The 18,935-nt window shown below is 40.5% G+C and overlaps 1 protein-coding gene across 1 annotated transcript in view; it reads left to right on the plus strand.

The window, feature by feature from the left end:
* The window catches only part of LOC115228404 (arylsulfatase B), a 35,360-nt gene extending 24,112 nt beyond the window's left edge, over positions 1-11,248 (plus strand). The window contains exons 7-9 of the mRNA XM_029798991.2: positions 2,892-3,043; positions 8,481-8,761; positions 10,780-11,248. Of these exons, the coding sequence (XP_029654851.1) occupies positions 2,892-3,043; positions 8,481-8,743 (415 nt within the window). The 3' untranslated portion in view covers positions 8,744-8,761; positions 10,780-11,248. The remainder of the gene's footprint in view (positions 1-2,891; positions 3,044-8,480; positions 8,762-10,779) is intronic.
* The last annotated feature ends 7,687 nt before the right edge of the window (positions 11,249-18,935 follow it).

Genomic DNA, 18,935 nt, shown 5'->3' on the forward strand with positions numbered 1-18,935 from the left:
GTATGTTAGGGGTTATTGATGTCAGCTAGAAGCTAGAAGGGGTTAGCTGGCAGTAAGTAGAGTTAGCTGGAGCCTAGCGGTTGTACACACACACGGTAACTATGGCTGTGGAGAGTAACAGGAGTTAACTGTAGTATGATGTAGTAACAGTTGAGGTAGCCAGTTCTGGGTCAGCAGTGATAACTGATTGGTTGCTATTGGTTGGAGTTTGTGGTGAGCGAGGACGGTTTACACAGTTCAAACTGCTCTGAAAAAAAAGGAATGCAGTTTGTTCCATGCTTCAGCAACTCTTAGCGTGAAAAAATGTTTCCGAAAGTCATGGAAGGAGCTGTGCTGTTTTCTGACTTTGTAAACATGTCCACGGGTGTTAGACGGGTGGAGTTTGAAAAGGTGCTCAGAGTTATTGTTTGTAAGATGGTTAATAATTTAGCTCCAATGTCTTACTTAGGGATCGTTTCCACAGCTGAAGGTCCTTCCTAACACCAACCATTCTACAATATGCTCTCCCTGCGTTTTCTTTTTTTTTCATGACACTGCTACAATAAAGAACGCTGAAAACCTGTTTGAGATATTTCATAAAATATTTGTAGCTGTGTGATAAGTAGCTTGCTTACCCACCACATGGTTCCAGGTTCAGTCCCACTGTGTGGCACCTTGGGCAAGTGCCTTCTACTATACCCTCGGGCTGACCAAAGCCTTGTGAGTGGATTTGGCAGATGGAAACTGAAAAAAGCCCGTCGTATATATGTATATATATGTATGTGTATGTTTGTGTGTCTGTGTTCGTCCCCCTAGCATTGCTTGACAACCGATGCTGGTGTGTTTACGTCCCCGTAACTTAGTGGTTCAGCAAAAGAGACCGATAGAATAAGTACTGGGCTTACAAAGAATAAGTTCTGGGGTCGATTTGCTCGACTAAAGGCGGTGCTCCAGCATGGCCGCAGTCAAATGACTGAAACAAGTAAGAGAATAAAGAGAGTAAAAGAGTATAAGCAGAAATAATGTTACTAAGAACGACAGAGAGTGAGATGATAGTTCAAAGCTTATTGTTCTTGGACGAGGTATGATGGTAAGTCTCTGATGTGATGCTGGTTGACCATTGTTTGTTGTGGTCACTGATCATCCATTGTTTTAGTGTTGTGGGAGCGCTCCAGCCAGCTGCTGGTTCCTGCATCCAGTCTGATGTCAACTATTCACCATCGGTCAGTGGTGGCTAAAATGCACTCTTTACTCTTTTACTTGTTTCAGTCATTTGACTGCGGCCATGCTGGAGCACCGCCTTTAATCGAGCAACTCGACCCCTGGGACTTATTCTTTGTAAGCCCAGTACTTATTCTATCGGTCTCTTTTGCCGAACCGCTAAGTGACGGGGACGTAAACACACCAAGCAATGTTGGATGGGACAAACACAGACACACAAACACACACATACATATATATATATATATATACACATATATACGACGGGCTTCTTTCAGTTTCCGTCTACCAAATCCACTCACAAGGCATTGGTCGGCCTGGGGCTATAGCAGAAGACACTTGCCCAAGACGCCACACAGTGGGACTGAACCCGGAACCATGTGATTGGTTATATATGCACTGCATATATAGTGGTGGTTTTGCTCAGAAAAACTGCACCAAAGATGAAATTGTTGTAAGATCTGATTCCACACAAAGTCTTTTATGGTCAGAATATTTTTGATGTCGTTGGCAATATTCCAGCAAACCGCGATCGTCTTCTTGAATTGCCTTTTTTTTTCTTTCTTTTTCCATTGCATATAGTGATCCAGGTTCGATCTTTGAGTGTGGCAATCGTTAATTATTCTTGCTACAACATCAACACTAGTAAGATCTCCATGAAGCTTTCAGAATAAGAAACGAAACGAAACCTCTCCCTCGACTGAATGAGAATATATTTCAGAGGTGGGGAGTAGGGGCTATGTCAGATGTTGAAAGGCTCAGATGTGAGAAAATGACAAGAAGAGATGCGTTGCTATGGAGGAGATCCATGGCTACCCAACTTTATATAAGGGTGGGAAGAAGAGAGAAAGATTATAGTATTAAGAGCATGATGGATAAACAATTGAAATAGATAATCAGGTTTATTGGGATTAAAATGAATTATTGTTTCTGTTATTGGAGCTAACGAAGAAGATTCATAAAAACTATTTATTTCCTTCTACTCGTTTCACCCAGTTGGCTGTGGTCATGCTGGAGCACTGCTTTGAATCAAATAACTCAACTGCAGTATTTTTCTCTTTTCATGTCTGCTACTTATTCAGTTAGTCCTTTATGCTGAACTCTAAGTTATAGGGATGGAAACAAACCAACACCACTTGTCAAGCATTCGGTTTGGGGGTGCAGGTGATCCCAGGGCTACAATAGCAGGCATTTCCTGCACAGTGGGACGGAACTCAAATCCACATGGCTACAAGGCATTGCAAGACATGCTTCTTAACCACACAGCCACTCATTACAAAGATCTTAAAATTTCTCATCCAAGTAGAGGCGCAATGGCCTAGTGGTTAGGGCAGCGGACTCGCGGTCGCAGGATCGCGGTTTCGATTCTCAGACCGGGCGTTGTGTGTGTTTATTGAGCGAAAACACCTAAAAGCTCTACGAGGCTCCGGCAGGGGGTGGTGATCCCTGCTGTACTCTTTCACCACAATGGCGGTGCCCCAGCATGGCCACAGCTCAAGAGCTGAAACTGGAAAAACAAAAAAAAAAAAAACAAGCTAATCAAGTATTGTGCCATTTCTTTCTTATTAAAACTTGTCAGCATTACATAATCAAACTAAAATATACCAGAAATGAATAACCTTTAAAATACAAATTTTCCAAGTTTTAATATTCCTTTCCTTCTTCTTTTCTGTTCTGACATTGTTTTCTAGTGAAGGGACCCTTAGTGCCCGCAAGGAGATTCTTCACAACATCGACCCTTTATACAAACCTAAAGGGCAATCTCATTTCCCCAATATATTTGACACCCGTACAAGAGCTGCTCTTAGATACGGGGACTGGAAAATTATCACCGGGAATCCAGGTAAATTCATTATTTTTTAAAGTTTTCTATGTATAGGGAGATATTTGTGAGTAGGATTATAAATTCGATGGGACCTCATCATCATCATCATTGTTCGACCGTGGTTGAGACAATGGAATTTACCATGCTACGCCAGACTTCACGGTCCATCATAGCATTACGGAGGTCCTGTTGCTGGATGCCTGTATCCCTGGAGATTACATCAGGATAGGAGAGTATGCGCCATCTGGTATCGCGAGCAGATGGCTTCCAGAGGAGAAGAGTAGAAATTACTTCTTTTTCTTTCTGAAGGGACCTCAGCTTCCTCCCTAAAATATAGAACGGTTTAATTGCTGACCTTTCATGTACAAGACCAAAACTCTGGTAACTGGACCATCTCTAAAAAATTCAAGCTAGTGTTGAAGCTTCCAAGAACTAGCACAAAATGGGAAAAAAACAGCAAAATTTCCCTCAAATTCTACCCAACCATCTTTATAAGATAATAACACCCGGGTTAACTTAAGTCCAGAAATATTCATCAAATTCTAATACATTACTAACCAACCACAACTCATACTTTTAATTTATCAATAACTGACCCCTGCAGTCATATCTTAATATATCCTTACTCCTCCTTTCTCCTTTACTTGTTTCAGTCATTTGACTGCGGCCATGCTGGAGCACCGCCTTTAGTCGAGCAAATCGACCCCGGGACTTATTCTTTGTAAGCCCAGTACTTATTCTATCGGACTCTTTTGCTGAACCGCTAAGTGACGGCGATGTAAACACACCAGCATCGGTTGTCAAGCAATGCTAGGGGGACAAACACATATATATATATATATACATATATACGACGGGCTTCTTTCAGTTTCCGTCTACCAAATCCACTCACAAGGCATTGGTCGGCCCGGGGCTATAGCAGAAGACACTTGCCCAAGATGCCACGCAGTGGGACCGAACCCGGAACCATGTGGTTGGTTAGCAAGCTACTTACCACACAGCCACTCCTGCGCTTGAACATTAAAACTCAAACATTTAGCAACTGACTTGGAAGACACCCTGAAGGTTATCCACCACCTTACCAACAACAACCTTGGCTCCTTTTTTGAATCCCATGTCTAACACCCATGGATGTCCTCACAAAATCAAAATAATATGACACAGCACCCCACGACTTTTGGAGACATTTACTTTCCAAACTCAGAATTGCCAAAGCATGGAATAAACCATTCCCATCAGTTGTTTGCTGTTGGGACACTCCATCCTTCAAAACTTACAACTCCCTGAAATTCACCAACAGAACACCTGATCCCTCTTTCCCCCCCCTTTTTATGTACCCTTCATGCACTTTCAGCTACTTTTCCTGATGACTTGTGGTGCTCCTAAGTATTCACTTGTTTCAGTCATTAGACTGTGGCCATGCTGGGGCAACACCTTCAAGAATTTTTAGTTGAATGAATTGACCCCAGGACTTAGGGTTTTCCAAAGCCTTATGCTTATTCTATTGGTCTCTCTTGAGGAACTAAGTTTTGGGGACATAAGCTCACCAACACTGGTTGCCAAGCGGTGGTGGGGGACAAACATAAACACACACACACATGTACATATATATATATATATATATATATATATATATATCTCATCATCATCATCATTTAGCGTCCGCTTTCCATGGGTTGGATGGTTCGACCGGGGTCTGGGAAGCCAGAAGGCTGCACCAGGCCCAGTCTGATCTGGCAGTGTTTCTATAGCTGGATGCCTTTTCTAATGCCAACCACTCCGTGAGTGTAGTGGGTGCTTTTTACGTGTCACTGGCATGGAAGCCAGTCAAGGCGACACTGGCATCAACCACGTTTGAATGGTGCTTTTTTATGTGCCACCGGCATGGGGGTCACAACTACAATTTCCATTTGATTTGATTTTGTTATTGCTGTTGATGTATTTGACTCAATAGGTCTCCTCAAGCATGGCATGTCACTCTACAATCCAAAGTACTTTCAAGTGGGCTGGTCATGCGACACTGGTGTAGGGGTTACAGATGTGGATTCACTTTATTTGCCGGGTTTTCTCATTCACAGCATACCTCCAGAGGTCACAGTCTTTATATATATATATATGGTAACTGTAATTTCTAAAATCGACTGAAAAAAGATGGACTGATCCTCTGGGAATTGATCACAACATCAATCCTTACATGGCCCCCTACACATCCAACTCAGCCTCATAGTCCACCCATCAATTTCAGCTAAATTTAATGTATAGATGTTTTTTTAAGTCTAATATAGGTGCAGGAGTGGCTGTGTGGTAAGTAGCTTGCTAACCAACCACATGGTTCCGGGTTCAGTCCCACTGCGTGGCATCTTGGGCAAGTGTCTTCTGCTATAGCCCCGGGCCGACCAATGCCTTGTGAGTGGATTTGGTAGACGGAAACTGAAAGAAGCCTGTCGTATATATGTATATATATATGTGTGTGCGTGTGTTTGTGTGTGTTTGTGTGTCTGTGTTTGTCCCATCCAACATCACTTGACAACCGATGCTGGTGTGTTTACGTCCCCGTCACTTAGCGGTTCGGCAAAAGAGACCGATAGAATAAGTACTGGGCTTACAAAGAATAAGTTCCGGGGTCGATTTGCTCGACTAAAGGTGGTGCTCCAGCATGGCCGCAGTCAAATGACCGAAACAAGTAAAAGAGTAAAGAGTATGTATTTATATATTTGTAAAGAAACCCGAAGGCTGTACATTATGGAGAAGAGCAACCAGTCAAGTCTTTTTATAATAATGACTAATTACATATTATTACAGTACAGCTTTCGCATTTGTTTACAAATTTATAAATATATATACATACTAGATTACAAATTTATATATCTCTTTACTCTCTCTCTCTCTCTCTTTTACTTGTTTCAGTCATTTGACTGCGGCCATGCTGGAGCACCGCCTGTAATCGAGCAACTCGACCCCGGGACTTATTCTTTGTAAGCCCAGTACTTATTCTATCGGTCTCTTTTGCCGAACCGCTAAGTGACGGGGACATAAACACACCAGCATCGGTTGTCAAGTGATGTTGGATGGGACAAATACAGGCACACAAACATATACATACATACATATATACATATATACGGCGGGCTTCTTTCAGTTTCCGTCTACCAAATCCACTCACAAGGCTTTGGTCGGCCCAAGGCTATAGTAGAAGACACTTGCCCAAGGTGCCACGCAGTGGGACTGAACCCGGAACCATGTAGTTGGTAAGCAAGCTACTTACCACACAGACCCTCCTGCGCCTATAATATAGAATATATATATATCTATAATATAGAATTACAGTTATTATTATAAAAAGACCTGAGTGGTCGCTCTTCTCCATAATGTACAGCCTTCAAGTTTGTTGTTTCATAAAGTTCTTATCCACCATGGGCTTCATCATCATCATCATCATCATCATCATCATCATCATCATCATTTAGCGTCCGCTTTCTGTGCTAGCATGGGTTGGACGGTTCAACTGGGGTCTGTGAAGCCAGAAGGCTGCATCAGGCCCAGTCTGATCTGGCAATGTTTCTATGGCTGGATGCCCTTCCTAATGCCAACCACTCTGTGAGTGTAGTGGGTGCTTTTTACGTGCCAGACGAGTCTGGCAAACGGCCACGATCGGATGGCGCTTTTTACATGCCACCAGCACGAGGCCAGTCGGGGCGGAGCTACAGGTGCCAGACGAGTATGGCAAACGGTCACGATCGGATGGTGCTTTTTATGTGCTACCGGCACAAGGGCCAGGCGAGGCTGGCAACGGCCACGAACAGATGGTGCTTTTTACGTGCCACCGGCACGAGGCCAGTCGGGGCGGCGCTGGCAACAGCCACGTTCAGATGGTTCTCTTATGTGCCACCGTACCAAATTAATTATGAATGACACACAGTCAGATAGATGAGATCATATGCTATTTGCAGACACTTCCTGCCCATCCGACCTTCGTTCTGATGTGATTGGTTGATTCATATTCCATAGTGGTGAGAAAACACAATTATTTTCCAAACACCCTAATATAAGCGACGGGCTTCATTCAGTTACCATCTACCCAATCCACTCACAAGGCTTTGGTTGGCCTGGGGCTATAGTAGAAGACACCTACCCAAGGTGCCACAATGGGACTGAACCTAGAACCATGGGGTTGGCAAGCAAACGTCTTGCAGAAATACCCTATTATTTGTAGGCTGACTTTTTTCTGAATTTTCCGCTGATAACTGACTGTCTTGTGGAGGCACATGGCCTAGTGGTTAGAAGGAAGCGGACTCGCGGTCGAGGGATCGTGGGTTCGAATCTCAGACCAGGTGATGTGTGCTTATGAATGAAAAACCTAAGCTCCACATGGTTCCGGCAGAATATAATGGCGAACTTCTGCTGACTCTTTCACCACAACTTTCTCTTACTCTTTCCTCCTGCATCTTGCAGCCCACCTGCAACGGACCGGCATCCCATCCAGGTGGGGAACCTATACATCAAGGAAACCGGGAAACCGGCCCTTATGAGCCAGGCATGGCTTGAGAAGGAACAGACAATTGTCTGTGGAAGAGAGTGACTTTCCTGCTCATCATCGACATTATTATCATTATTGTCATCGTCTTCAGCATCATTCTTTATAGCGTTTCTTTACCCAACAGACTCAGTCCTCGATAAAGATTTTGGTGTGTAAGCTCAAATCATTCAAGCACCAGAGAGTGTTTTCTATACTAGGCATCTTTGGATCTCATTTGTTGACTGTATATATGTGTGTGTGGCCTCTTGGCTTGCCACTCCACAGTCAAACTGTCCAACCCATGACAGCATGGAAAACAGACGTTAAACGATGATGATGATGAGATTATTGCCATGATAGATCGCTAGCCACTACACATTCTTTATTTTCGCTCCCTGTTTATTTCTGTGTTCCTTTCTGTAGAAGAGCGTAGGCTCGAAACGTAAAAGACTTTTTCTATTCCTGAGCATTATACTAATACATCTGTTTGTTTTGTACACCACCTGTCTTCGTCTTTTGTTTTTTTCATAAACTCTCCCTATATATATATATATATATATATATATAACTAATGTAGGATAAAATTTTTTTTCGGGAAAAAAATTTTATCAATGGCCAGCATATCAAAAAATACCTTTAAAGGTTAAATTCATAAATAATTTACAAAATAAGGGCCAAAGAAAAATTCTAATGCCAAATATGCCGAAAAAAAGACAAAAATTGTCAATAACCATTATAATTTATGCGTCTCGAAACAAACCGATAGAAATTTCTAAAAAATCCATTATTACCGTATTGGTCCCAATTTCGGGGTTATATATATATATATATGTGTGTGTGTGTGTGTGTGTGTATTTATATGTGGATATTTATATTTATATATATATTTATGTGTGTGTGTATTTATATTTAAATGTTTGATTATATATTTATTCTAAGGTAATGACAAATGGATTCCACCCCCACACATGAATTTACCTGCCTCTTCCAAACCGTCTCATTTAAAAAATATCTGGTTATTCAATATCACGGCAGACCCAAACGAATACAACGACGTTTCACTTGAAAAACTTAACGTTGTGGAGTTCATGCTTACTCGCTTGGCTCACTACAATGCTACGGCTGTGACGCCTCGATTTCCAAAAGGAGATCCGGCATCTAATCCCCAGCTGCATGGAGGTTTCTGGGGCCCATGGCAATAATTTTAAAAATAAACACAGGTGAGTTGTCGTTTTTCCATAAATTCCCTTGAGTTAATAAAGGAGACTATGTGGTCACATGACATGCTAGAAATAACAGTGAAATCATCTGTATAACATGTCCCATCATTTAAAAAAAAAAAAATGTCATACTGGATAATGTAATCAACCACATTAGGCACAACCTTTGTCAGAGAAGATCTGAGCAGAAAAATGCTGGATGGTTAAAGGTTGGTTTCAGAATTTATGTAGTTTTTGAAATCGAACCAAATTTGACGACTGGCACCCATGCCAACCTCCCTTCATTGGACACTAAACTCTGCTTGTGAAGATCTGTTGGGGCAAGTGAAATCGAAATTGAACCAAATTTGATGACTGGCACCAATGCCAGTGGAGTGCTAACAGCTCCATCTGAGCGGGATCACTGCTAGAGCAACTGTCTGGCTTCCGTGCCGGTGGCACGTAAAGAGCACCATTTGAGCGTGATCGTTACCAGCATCACCTTACTGGCACTTGTGCCGGTGGCACGTAAAGAGCACCATTTGAGCGTGATCGTTACCAGCATCACCTTACTGGCACTTGTGCTGGTGGCACGTGAAAAAAAAACATTCGAGCAAGGTCGTTGCCAGTGCCGCTGGACTGGCTCCTGTGCCGGTGGCACGTAAAAAGCACCATTTGAGCATGGCTGTTGCCAGTACCACCAAACTGGCCCTCGTGCCGGTGACATGTTAAAGCACCCTTTACACTCTCGGAGTGGTTGGCATTAGGAAGGGCATCCACCTGTAGAAACTCTGCCAGATCTTCAGTCAAATCGTCCAACCCATGCTAGCATGGAAAGTGGACTTTAAATAAATGATGATGAGATCTGGAAACAAAATGTGGAATTGAAAGGCCTCAAAACTTGGTACGGATTAAAGTTTAAGAAAGAAAGAAGACGGGACTCTGCGATCATTAGGGAGAAGGTCCTGCTTAGGGTGCAGAAAAGGGGTCGGTAGGAATTCCGTACTGTGTACCCAGTGTAAACTGGGTGCACAGGAAGTGTAGTGGAACTGTAAGCAGGCTGACAGAGAACATAGACTCTATATGTGTCCAGGGGTAATAAATATTGAGGGAACTCATGGAAAGCAGATCCTTTTAAATGCTGAAAAGGGACCCTGGAAGTAGTTGATTAGCGGTGGGGGTGGGGGGTCTTCTTAAAGTATAGTATCCAGAGTAAGAACAGGATGGAAAAAGGTTAGGGAGCTATTACCCCTGCTGATGTCTCCTCTGAAAGGAATCCCCCTACATGGTTGCTCTAACTGCTAGAAATAGCACCCAACCACCTTATCAGTCACATACTACTTTCTTAAGGAAGGAAAGGAGACTTGTGTAAGAAGTGCAATGCTGCATGGTAACAAGACATGGGACTTGAATGCATAGGTACTAGTATAGTAGTATCTGTATTGTTGTGGCCTGGGTTATAGTATAATCACTTGCATACTACCACCTATACTGTAGAATTAGTGTTAAAATATAAACACTAGAGTACTGTTGCCAATAGCTTTCCATAGAACCATTTATTAAATTTCTTAATTGTTATTTTATTAGATACTAGCAGTATCACCCGGCGTTGCTCGGGTTTGTAAGGGAAATAACTATATAAGCATTTTTAGAGAGTTATAGCCAAAAAAAAGTAGCAAAAAAATGCATTAAAAATGGAAAAAAAATGATGGTAATTTTTTTTTAAATCGTTGACTCATCGTAGACATTTTTAGAGAGTTACTTCCCTTATATTTAAAAAAATATGCATTAAAATGGAAAAAAATTATGGTAAATTTTTTTTAAAATCGTAGACTCATTGTAGACGCACGCTAATACCCAGAAGGGCTTGATATGAATCACGACTATAAGATACCCGGTTTTGGTTAAACTGCACCGCAAAATGTGGGAGTAGTTAGGAATCTAAATCGTAGGAGACAGACACACAACTTTAGTTTTATATATAAAGATTGATTATTATATTTAAAATTTTCTGATCAAGTTTTTTTCTTTTCTTTCAGATATTTTATTTTCCTTTCATCTTATTAAGATTAAAACAGATTAAAGTACGTTCATAATTGTGTTGCTACACCAAAAGGATAAAGGCAGATTAGAACACTTCATGCACGTAACATTTAACCATTTAAAAGGACAGTGACATTTATATATATATATATATATATACATACATATATACATACATATATACATACATATACAAACACACACACACACACATGCACACACTAATATTGAGCAGTGAGAATGAGAGCTCAACACTGCATTGGTTGATAAAAATTACTTACTTGTGGGTTGACAAGGTTACCACAACATTCCCATGTGTCAGGTCTGATAATTGTTGAGAAATTCTTGGCTGCATAAAACCATTGGTAGCCTTGTTAACTGACAAATAAGAAAAATGTGTGTGTGTGTATATATATATATATATATATATATATATATAATATGAATCTCTCAAAAGAGATGAGGGCACTAAATTTATGATTATCCAAAATTCCGAATATCTCCTTTTTCTTTATATATCATCATCATCATTTAGCGTCCGTTCTCCATGCTAGCATGGGTTGGACAAAATAATAGGGAGGCTGCCGTGACCATATATATATATATGTTTAATTTTCAAAGGAAAATCCGGAGAAATAGTTACCATGGTAGCCAATGTCACATAAACACTTTAAGATATTATTAACTACGCATACATGGGTAATAATTCCAAGGAGAAGTGAGACGTCTTACATTATTCTGTGTATATATATGTATATTATTATGTGTGTGTGTGTATGTATATATATATATATATATATATATATATATATATAATATATATATATATATTATATATATATGTATATATATATATTCATTCATACATGCATTTCATTGATGTCATATGAGTTTTCTAGACTTGAAAGAGAATGCGAAATCATTTTTACTGGGAACAGTGGATCTCAAAGCACATCACATACAGCTATAGAGAATAAAATGTAAACCTTTGGGTTGAGAAATCCCTTTCAGATAGAAAAAGTCATTGACATGACAGAATGTATTGGTCATTTGGTGAGGTGTATTTCAAGATTGAACAACTTTCAGAATTCCATGAGATAAAGATATTTTAATAAAAAGGTTTTTAATAAAGTTACTTTTGTTTTGTATTTGGTTTGCATGATTCTTATGCGAATTTGTGTGTTGAAGCAAATCTTGTTGTTTCTTGGGAGGGTCATCACACCAATAATAATAATAAACACATGCACTGTTTCTTTTTCACTTCTTTGTTGTTAATCACTTGCTTTTTAATATCTAACCAACTAGCCAATTGTTTGTTTGTTTAATGTGATAGTTAAGCATTCGATTGGTTGTTTACTAGTCAGATAAAAGGACTTTGACTAAAAAACAATCGACTGATTAAACAAATGATCAAATAGCTTGTTAGATATTTACCCAATTGACTAACAATAAAGAGATGATATTAAACCAATGTGTGTGTGTGTGTTGATCTCATTGGCACAATGACCCTCCCAAGACACAAGTTTTTAATTATGATTCTTCTCTGATCATATTCTGTGAAATTGTCTTAAATAGTTCCTTCTAGGCTTTAGTGTCAGTTAAGAGAAAGATTTTTTCTCTCTCTCTCTCTCTCTCTCTCAAGATAAATACACACACACATACCATAAATCCTTGAGTATAATCCACCCTTGAGTATAATACGCGGGGGATTTTGAGGGGGCTGTACCTGTGAGAAACTTAAACCTTGTATATAATACGCACCCCTTCTCTAATTTGAGTCGTGCGTAATTAAGCCAGCAGCACCTAGTTGAACAAACACTTCCGCGCATGCGTAATACAATAATAGTGATGTTCTTAACTGTTATATGGGAATGTAAATATGTTTGCAAATTGGTTTGTTACATGTTATTCTGTGTTCTGAATACTTTTATTTTAATAAATGTTGCTTACTGCAAGTTATGGATGATTCTTTTATGACTTCATTGCTTTCAACCTTAGCTTAAGGTATTTTTGTGCCCGACATCACAAAATACGTCTGAATAAACATTGCCGGATTGCAAATAGAGACTCGGACATTGCTTAGAAAATATTTTTCATTTTTAACCTCATGTATATTACGCACTAGGGATTTTGACCTTTAAATTTTGGGGGAAAAATGCGGATTATTCTCGAGGATTTATGGTATATATACACACACACACACACACACACACACACAGGGGTGGGGGAACAAAGACTTAATTGCATTTTAAGAAATTTGCATTGCAATCATTTGGTTCTGGGTTTTTACCCCTTTATGTGGGACATTGCGCATGAAATTTGGTTGACAGAAACTGGTTATGTGTTGTGTGTTGCAAGCAGCATGGCACCCTTATTAGTGTTGGTGACCCATCATCATTTAGCATCCGCTTTCCATGCTAGCAAGGGTTGGACGGTTCAACTGAGGTCTGGGAAGCCAGAAGGCTGCACCAGACCCAGTCTGATCTGGCAGTGTTTCTACAGCTGGATGCCCTTCCTAACGCCAACCACTCCGTGAGTGTAGTGGGTGCTTTTTACGTGCCACCGGCACAGGTGCCAGACAAGGCTGGCAAATGGCCACGATCAGATGGTGCTTTTTACGTGCCACCAACACTACATACTATAAAACAGTTGGGATTAGAAAGGGCTTCAAGCCACAGAAACCAGGCCAAAATGGACAGTGGAGCACAATGCAGTCCTTTGATGGACTTGACCCTGTCAAACAATCCAACCGTCACCAGGAATGGAACGTAGATGTCAAATGATAATATACACGTGTGTGTGTGTGTGTGTAGCAGTAATACTTATGTAAGTTTTTGGACATGTACAAGATCCCTCTGCTTACAGGATGTTAAATGATGATGATGACGATGATCACATGTGCACACACATATGACAAGCTTCTTTCAGTTTCCACTCACGAAGCTTTAGTCAGCCTGTGGCTAAGTTTAGAATCCACTTACCAAAGTGGAACTGAACTGTAGACCAAAATGTTTTGAATTATCTCTTTGCTTCAAGATATTGATGTGATTGTATATTTTTAGAATGACATTGCCCTCGTGCACCCACTACACTCTCAGAGTGGTTAGCGTTAGGAAGGGCATCCAGCTGTAGAAACTTTACCAGATCAGATTGGAGACTGGCGCAGCCATCTGGCTCACCAGTCCTCAGTCAAATCGTCCAACCCATGCCAGCATGGAAAGCGGACGTTAAACAATGAGGAGGAGGAGGAGGACGACGATTGCAAGGTAGGTGTGTAGGGCCAGATTAAGACCCATTGAGGCCCTAAGCACTTATAAGATTTTGGGGCCCCCATAATAGATTATGTAATTCAAAATATGACAGCACCGACTGATTGGAACTCGTGCCAGTGGAACGTTAAAAGCACATCCGAGTGTGATCATTGCCAGGGCCATAGATTGGTTCCCGTGCCGGTGGCACATAAAAAGCACCTTTCGAGCGTGATCGTTGCCTTACCAGTACATTGCTGGTGGCATATGAAAAAACAACATTGGAGCATGGTCGTTGCCAGTGCCACTGGACTGGCTCCCATGCAGGTGGCACATAAAAGCACCCACTACACTCTTGGGGTGGTTGGCGGTAGGAAGGGCATCCAGTTGTAGAAACTTTACCAGATCAGATTGGAGCCTGGTGTGCAGCCTCTGGCTCACCAGTCCTCAGTCAAACTGTCCAACCCATGCCAGCATGGAAAGCAGACATTAAACGACAATGATGATGGTGATGATAAAACAATAACAAACCATAAAATAAAATTCTGTTTTTCAAAACAAAACGAAAAACAGTAAGAGGGAAAATAATGTTTATTTTTGTATATTTCCGCTTTATTTATATTTGCAAAGATTCCTCCTACTTTGATCAGATCCTCAAAATTAATCTTAGGTAACACATCTGCTTCTATACTTAGTGGAGACAAAGGCTTCCCGAATATTATTTCAGCAAGTTTAAAGCGATTTTTTTTGTGCCGTAGACCATTTACCATTTCTGTGGTGCCCCCCCTCCTTCCCTTGATGCTCTAAGCACCGCCTTTAGTCAAGCAAATTGACCCCGGGACTTATTCTTTGTAAGCCCAGTACTTATTCTATCGGTCTCTTTTGCTGAACCGCTAGGTGACAGGGACGTAAACACACCAGCATCGGTTGTCAAGCAATGCTAGGGGGACAAACACACACACACATATATATATATACATATATACGACAGGCTTCTTTCAGTTTCCGTCTACCAAATCCACTCACAAGGCATTGGTCGGGCCGGGGCTATAGTAGAAGACACTTGCCCAAGATGCCACGCAGTGGGACTGAACCCGGAACCATGTGGTTGGTTAGCAAGCTACTTACCACACAGCCACTCCTGCGCATATATATGTACATACCTACATATATATGTATATATACATGCATAGATGGGTACAGGACACCAAAAAAACGTTGAACACAATGAGAAACGAAAACATAAAAACCAAACACATGGAAACAGACTTTTTTCAAACAACGAAAAAACAGAGTACAAGACATACAACACAAGGAATATCCCCCTTCTTCAGTTGCCCCTGTTTTGACTACTCCGTGTTTTAATATAAGACAGGCAGAATAAAGGGGCCGGATTTGGCCAGTTTAAAGGCTAATAGGTTAAATCATTTACCATTCCTTTATTCTGGTGAAATGAAAAAGGTACAATTTTACAAGTGGATACATTAAATACCTATTGGTATTTTCTAGATATTATTATTTTTAAGGGACTAAAATCTGAGGCACAGGAAACAGTATAGAAGGGCAGGGGCAGGGGGACAGCAATTGAGGGCACAAACTTGATAAAGATCTCAAGAGGTTGCTGTTGCTGGTCTCATTCTACAACTGGAACATTTAGCAGAAAAAAAAACCCTCCAAGACATATGTTAGTTAGTTAGTTAATTTTTTTGGCTCAAAAAGCAAAAAGCAAGGCCATGTAGGGGGACATGGAGTTATGTACAGGGTGGTGTTCATGTAAAGAGTTCAGGCCACTTGAGGTCAAGGGAGACTTTGAACCGAGCGGTCGTCGGAATCTTCACCATCTCGTCCGGCAGCTTGTTCCACGGATCCGCAACCCGGACAGAGAAAGCTCCTCTCCTTCGATTGAGATGAAATCGTCGCAGGTAGAGCTTTTCGGAATGACCCTGCAGCCAACGCTCTGGAGCAGGAGTGAAGAACAGCTCTTTCGAGAGGTTACACTTTCCGCTTATGATGTCATAGAAATAACTAAACCAGATGGCAACCATTTCTAACAAATGCAAAAGCGACTGGAATTCTTCTTTCTGCTTCTGTTTTTAGGAGGTTCCACTGCTTCTTTAAAATGTTGTTATAACATCTTGGAGAAAGGAATGGCATTCTCACCCCCACCCCACCCACCCCTCTACACACATCCACCAAACTGTTCGACAGCCTTTTCTCTTTTAATCGGTTCCATCTTGCTCATCCCCCCTCCCCCCGCCTCCCACACCCACAGACATTTTATTATTACCTTGTTTTAGATATTCGTTGTTCTTCTAAGGTGGTGCTACATTATCTTCCATTTACTAACACTCGTTAATTATGGAGGCAGGAGGTGTGGCTGTGTGGTAAGAAGCTTGCTTGCCCAACCACGTGGCTCCGGGTTCAGTCCCACTGTGTGGCACCTTGGGCAAGTGTCTTCTACGAAAGCCTTGCATCAACCAAAGCCTTTGTGAGTGGATTTGGTTGGCAGAAACGTTAGCATGCCGGCTTAGCGGTATTTCGTCTGCTGTTATGTTCTGAGTTCAAATTCCGCCAAGGTCGACTTTACCTTTCATCTTTTCAGGGGTCAATAAATTAAGTACCACGACTTAATCTGTTTGTCTGTCCTTGTTTGTCCTCTCTGTGTTTGGCCCCTTGTAGGTAGTAAAGAAATAGGTATTTCGTCTGCCGTTACATTCTGAGTTCAAATTCCACCGAGGTCAACTTTACCTTTCATCCTTTCAGGGGTCAATAAATTAAGTACCAGTTATGCACTGGGGTCAATGTAATCAACTTAATTCCTTTGTCTGTCCTTGTTTGTCCCCTCTGTGTTTAGCCCCTTGCGGGTAGTAAAGAAATAAGAAACTGAAAGAAGCCCGTTGTATTTATATATGTGTATGTCTATTTGTCCCACACCACTGCTTGACAACCAGTGTTGGTGTGTTTACGTCCATATAACTTAGCTGTTCAGCATGGCCACAGTCAAATGACTGAAACAAGTAAAAGAATAACGCTTCATAAGTTTAATTCTCATTAACTAACGATCGTTAATTAAATCCTTTTCCAAATGGTTATCAATTAACATTATTAACTCATTATTTTCTTTTACTTTTTGTTTTAATCATTGAACCATGGCCATGCTGGGGCACCAAATTCAAGAATTTTAGTGAAACATCTATCCCGGTACTTTTTTCACACTATTTTTCATTCTATCATCACCACTGCCAAAACACTAAGTTACAGGAACATAAACAAACCAACACCAGTTATGAAGGGTGGAGCACAAAGACACTCACGTTTATATACAATAAGCTTCCATACAGTTTCCATCTACCTAATTCATTCACAAGGCTTTGGTCAGCTTGAGGTTATGAAGAAGATACTTGCCTAGGGTGCCACAAGGTAGGACTGAACCTGGAACCATGTGGTTGGGAAGCCATGCCTGCACCTATTGTTCAACTTAATGTTCATAACTTAACACTCACTAATTAATTCATCTTAACTAATGATGACTAAGTCCTCTTTCTCATAACTTATTAATTAACATTCTTAACTTGTTAAGCATCTTTCTGTTGGATAACACCCAGTAGCTAAAACTCATTAATTGCTTTTAATTAACAATCATTAGCTAACTCTATATACAAGTCTTCTTTCTAATACTTATTAATTGATATCCTTAGCTAACTCGTTAAACAACTTTCTCTCAGATAACATTATCTAACATATTAATTTAGTCTGTAATTAAGTAACCTTAGTAATACTTATTAACTAACCCATTAAAAAATTTCTTAACTTGTTACTAATAGTCTTAATTGTCTTCACTCATTAACAAACTCCACTTGTTAAATTCATTAGTTAACCCTTTTGATAGCAACCCGGCTGAAACCAGTTCTGGCTCTCAGTACAAATGTCTTGTTTTTCATAAGTTTTGAATTAAAATCTTCCACCAAACCTTAGTCACAGTTTATGTTCCCAACACTAGCTTAATGATAACTAAGTTATTTTACTAAATTCTTTGTTATATTTAAAGTAATTGAAAGAAACACAGAGCATCTCAACAGAAATACAGTAACGAAAGGGTTAAAATATATAATAGAGAAACAATTCTTAACTCTTTTGATACCAACCAGGCTGAAACCGGCTCTGGATCTGTAGTACAAATGTCTTGTTTTCATAAGTTTTGAATTAAAATTTTCTACCAAACCTTAGTCACAATTTATGTTGCTAACGCTAGCTTTAATGATAACTAAGTTATTTTACTAAATTCTTTGTTATATTTATAAGAGAACCATTCGAATGTGGCCGTTGCCAGCACCACCCTGACTGGCCTTGTGCCAGTGGCATGTAAAAAGCACCATACGTTCGTGGCCATTGCCAGCCTTGCCTGGCCCCCGTGCCGGTGGCACATAGAAAGCACCCACTACACTCACGGAGTGGTTGGCGTTAGGAAGGCATCCAGCCGTAGAAACATTGCCAGATCAGACTGGGTCTGGTGCAGCCTTCTGGCTTCCCAGACCCCAGTTGAACCGTCCAACCCATGCTAGCATGGAAAACGGACGTTAAACGATGATGATGATGATTTAAAGTAATTGGAAGAAACAGAGCAATCTCAGCAGAAATGCAGTTAGGAAAGGGTTAAAGAAAATCTTTTTCGCACATAAACAAATATGAACACACACACACATATTCTTAAACACTTCCTTAATCAGCTGACCCTGAGCTACAATATCTCTTTTGTTGAAGAACTAGCAACATAGAACCTGCATTTGGTGTGACCCAATTCTAATCCTTTAAATGACCTACTTTCTTGAATAACATGTTGTAGTAAATAATTTAGGTTTAGAGATAAACTGTACAGAATTTCATGTTACACTTTTATAGCTAAT

This window comes from Octopus sinensis, linkage group LG2, assembly GCF_006345805.1.
Source record: "Octopus sinensis linkage group LG2, ASM634580v1, whole genome shotgun sequence".
NCBI lineage: Eukaryota > Metazoa > Mollusca > Cephalopoda > Octopoda > Octopodidae > Octopus > Octopus sinensis.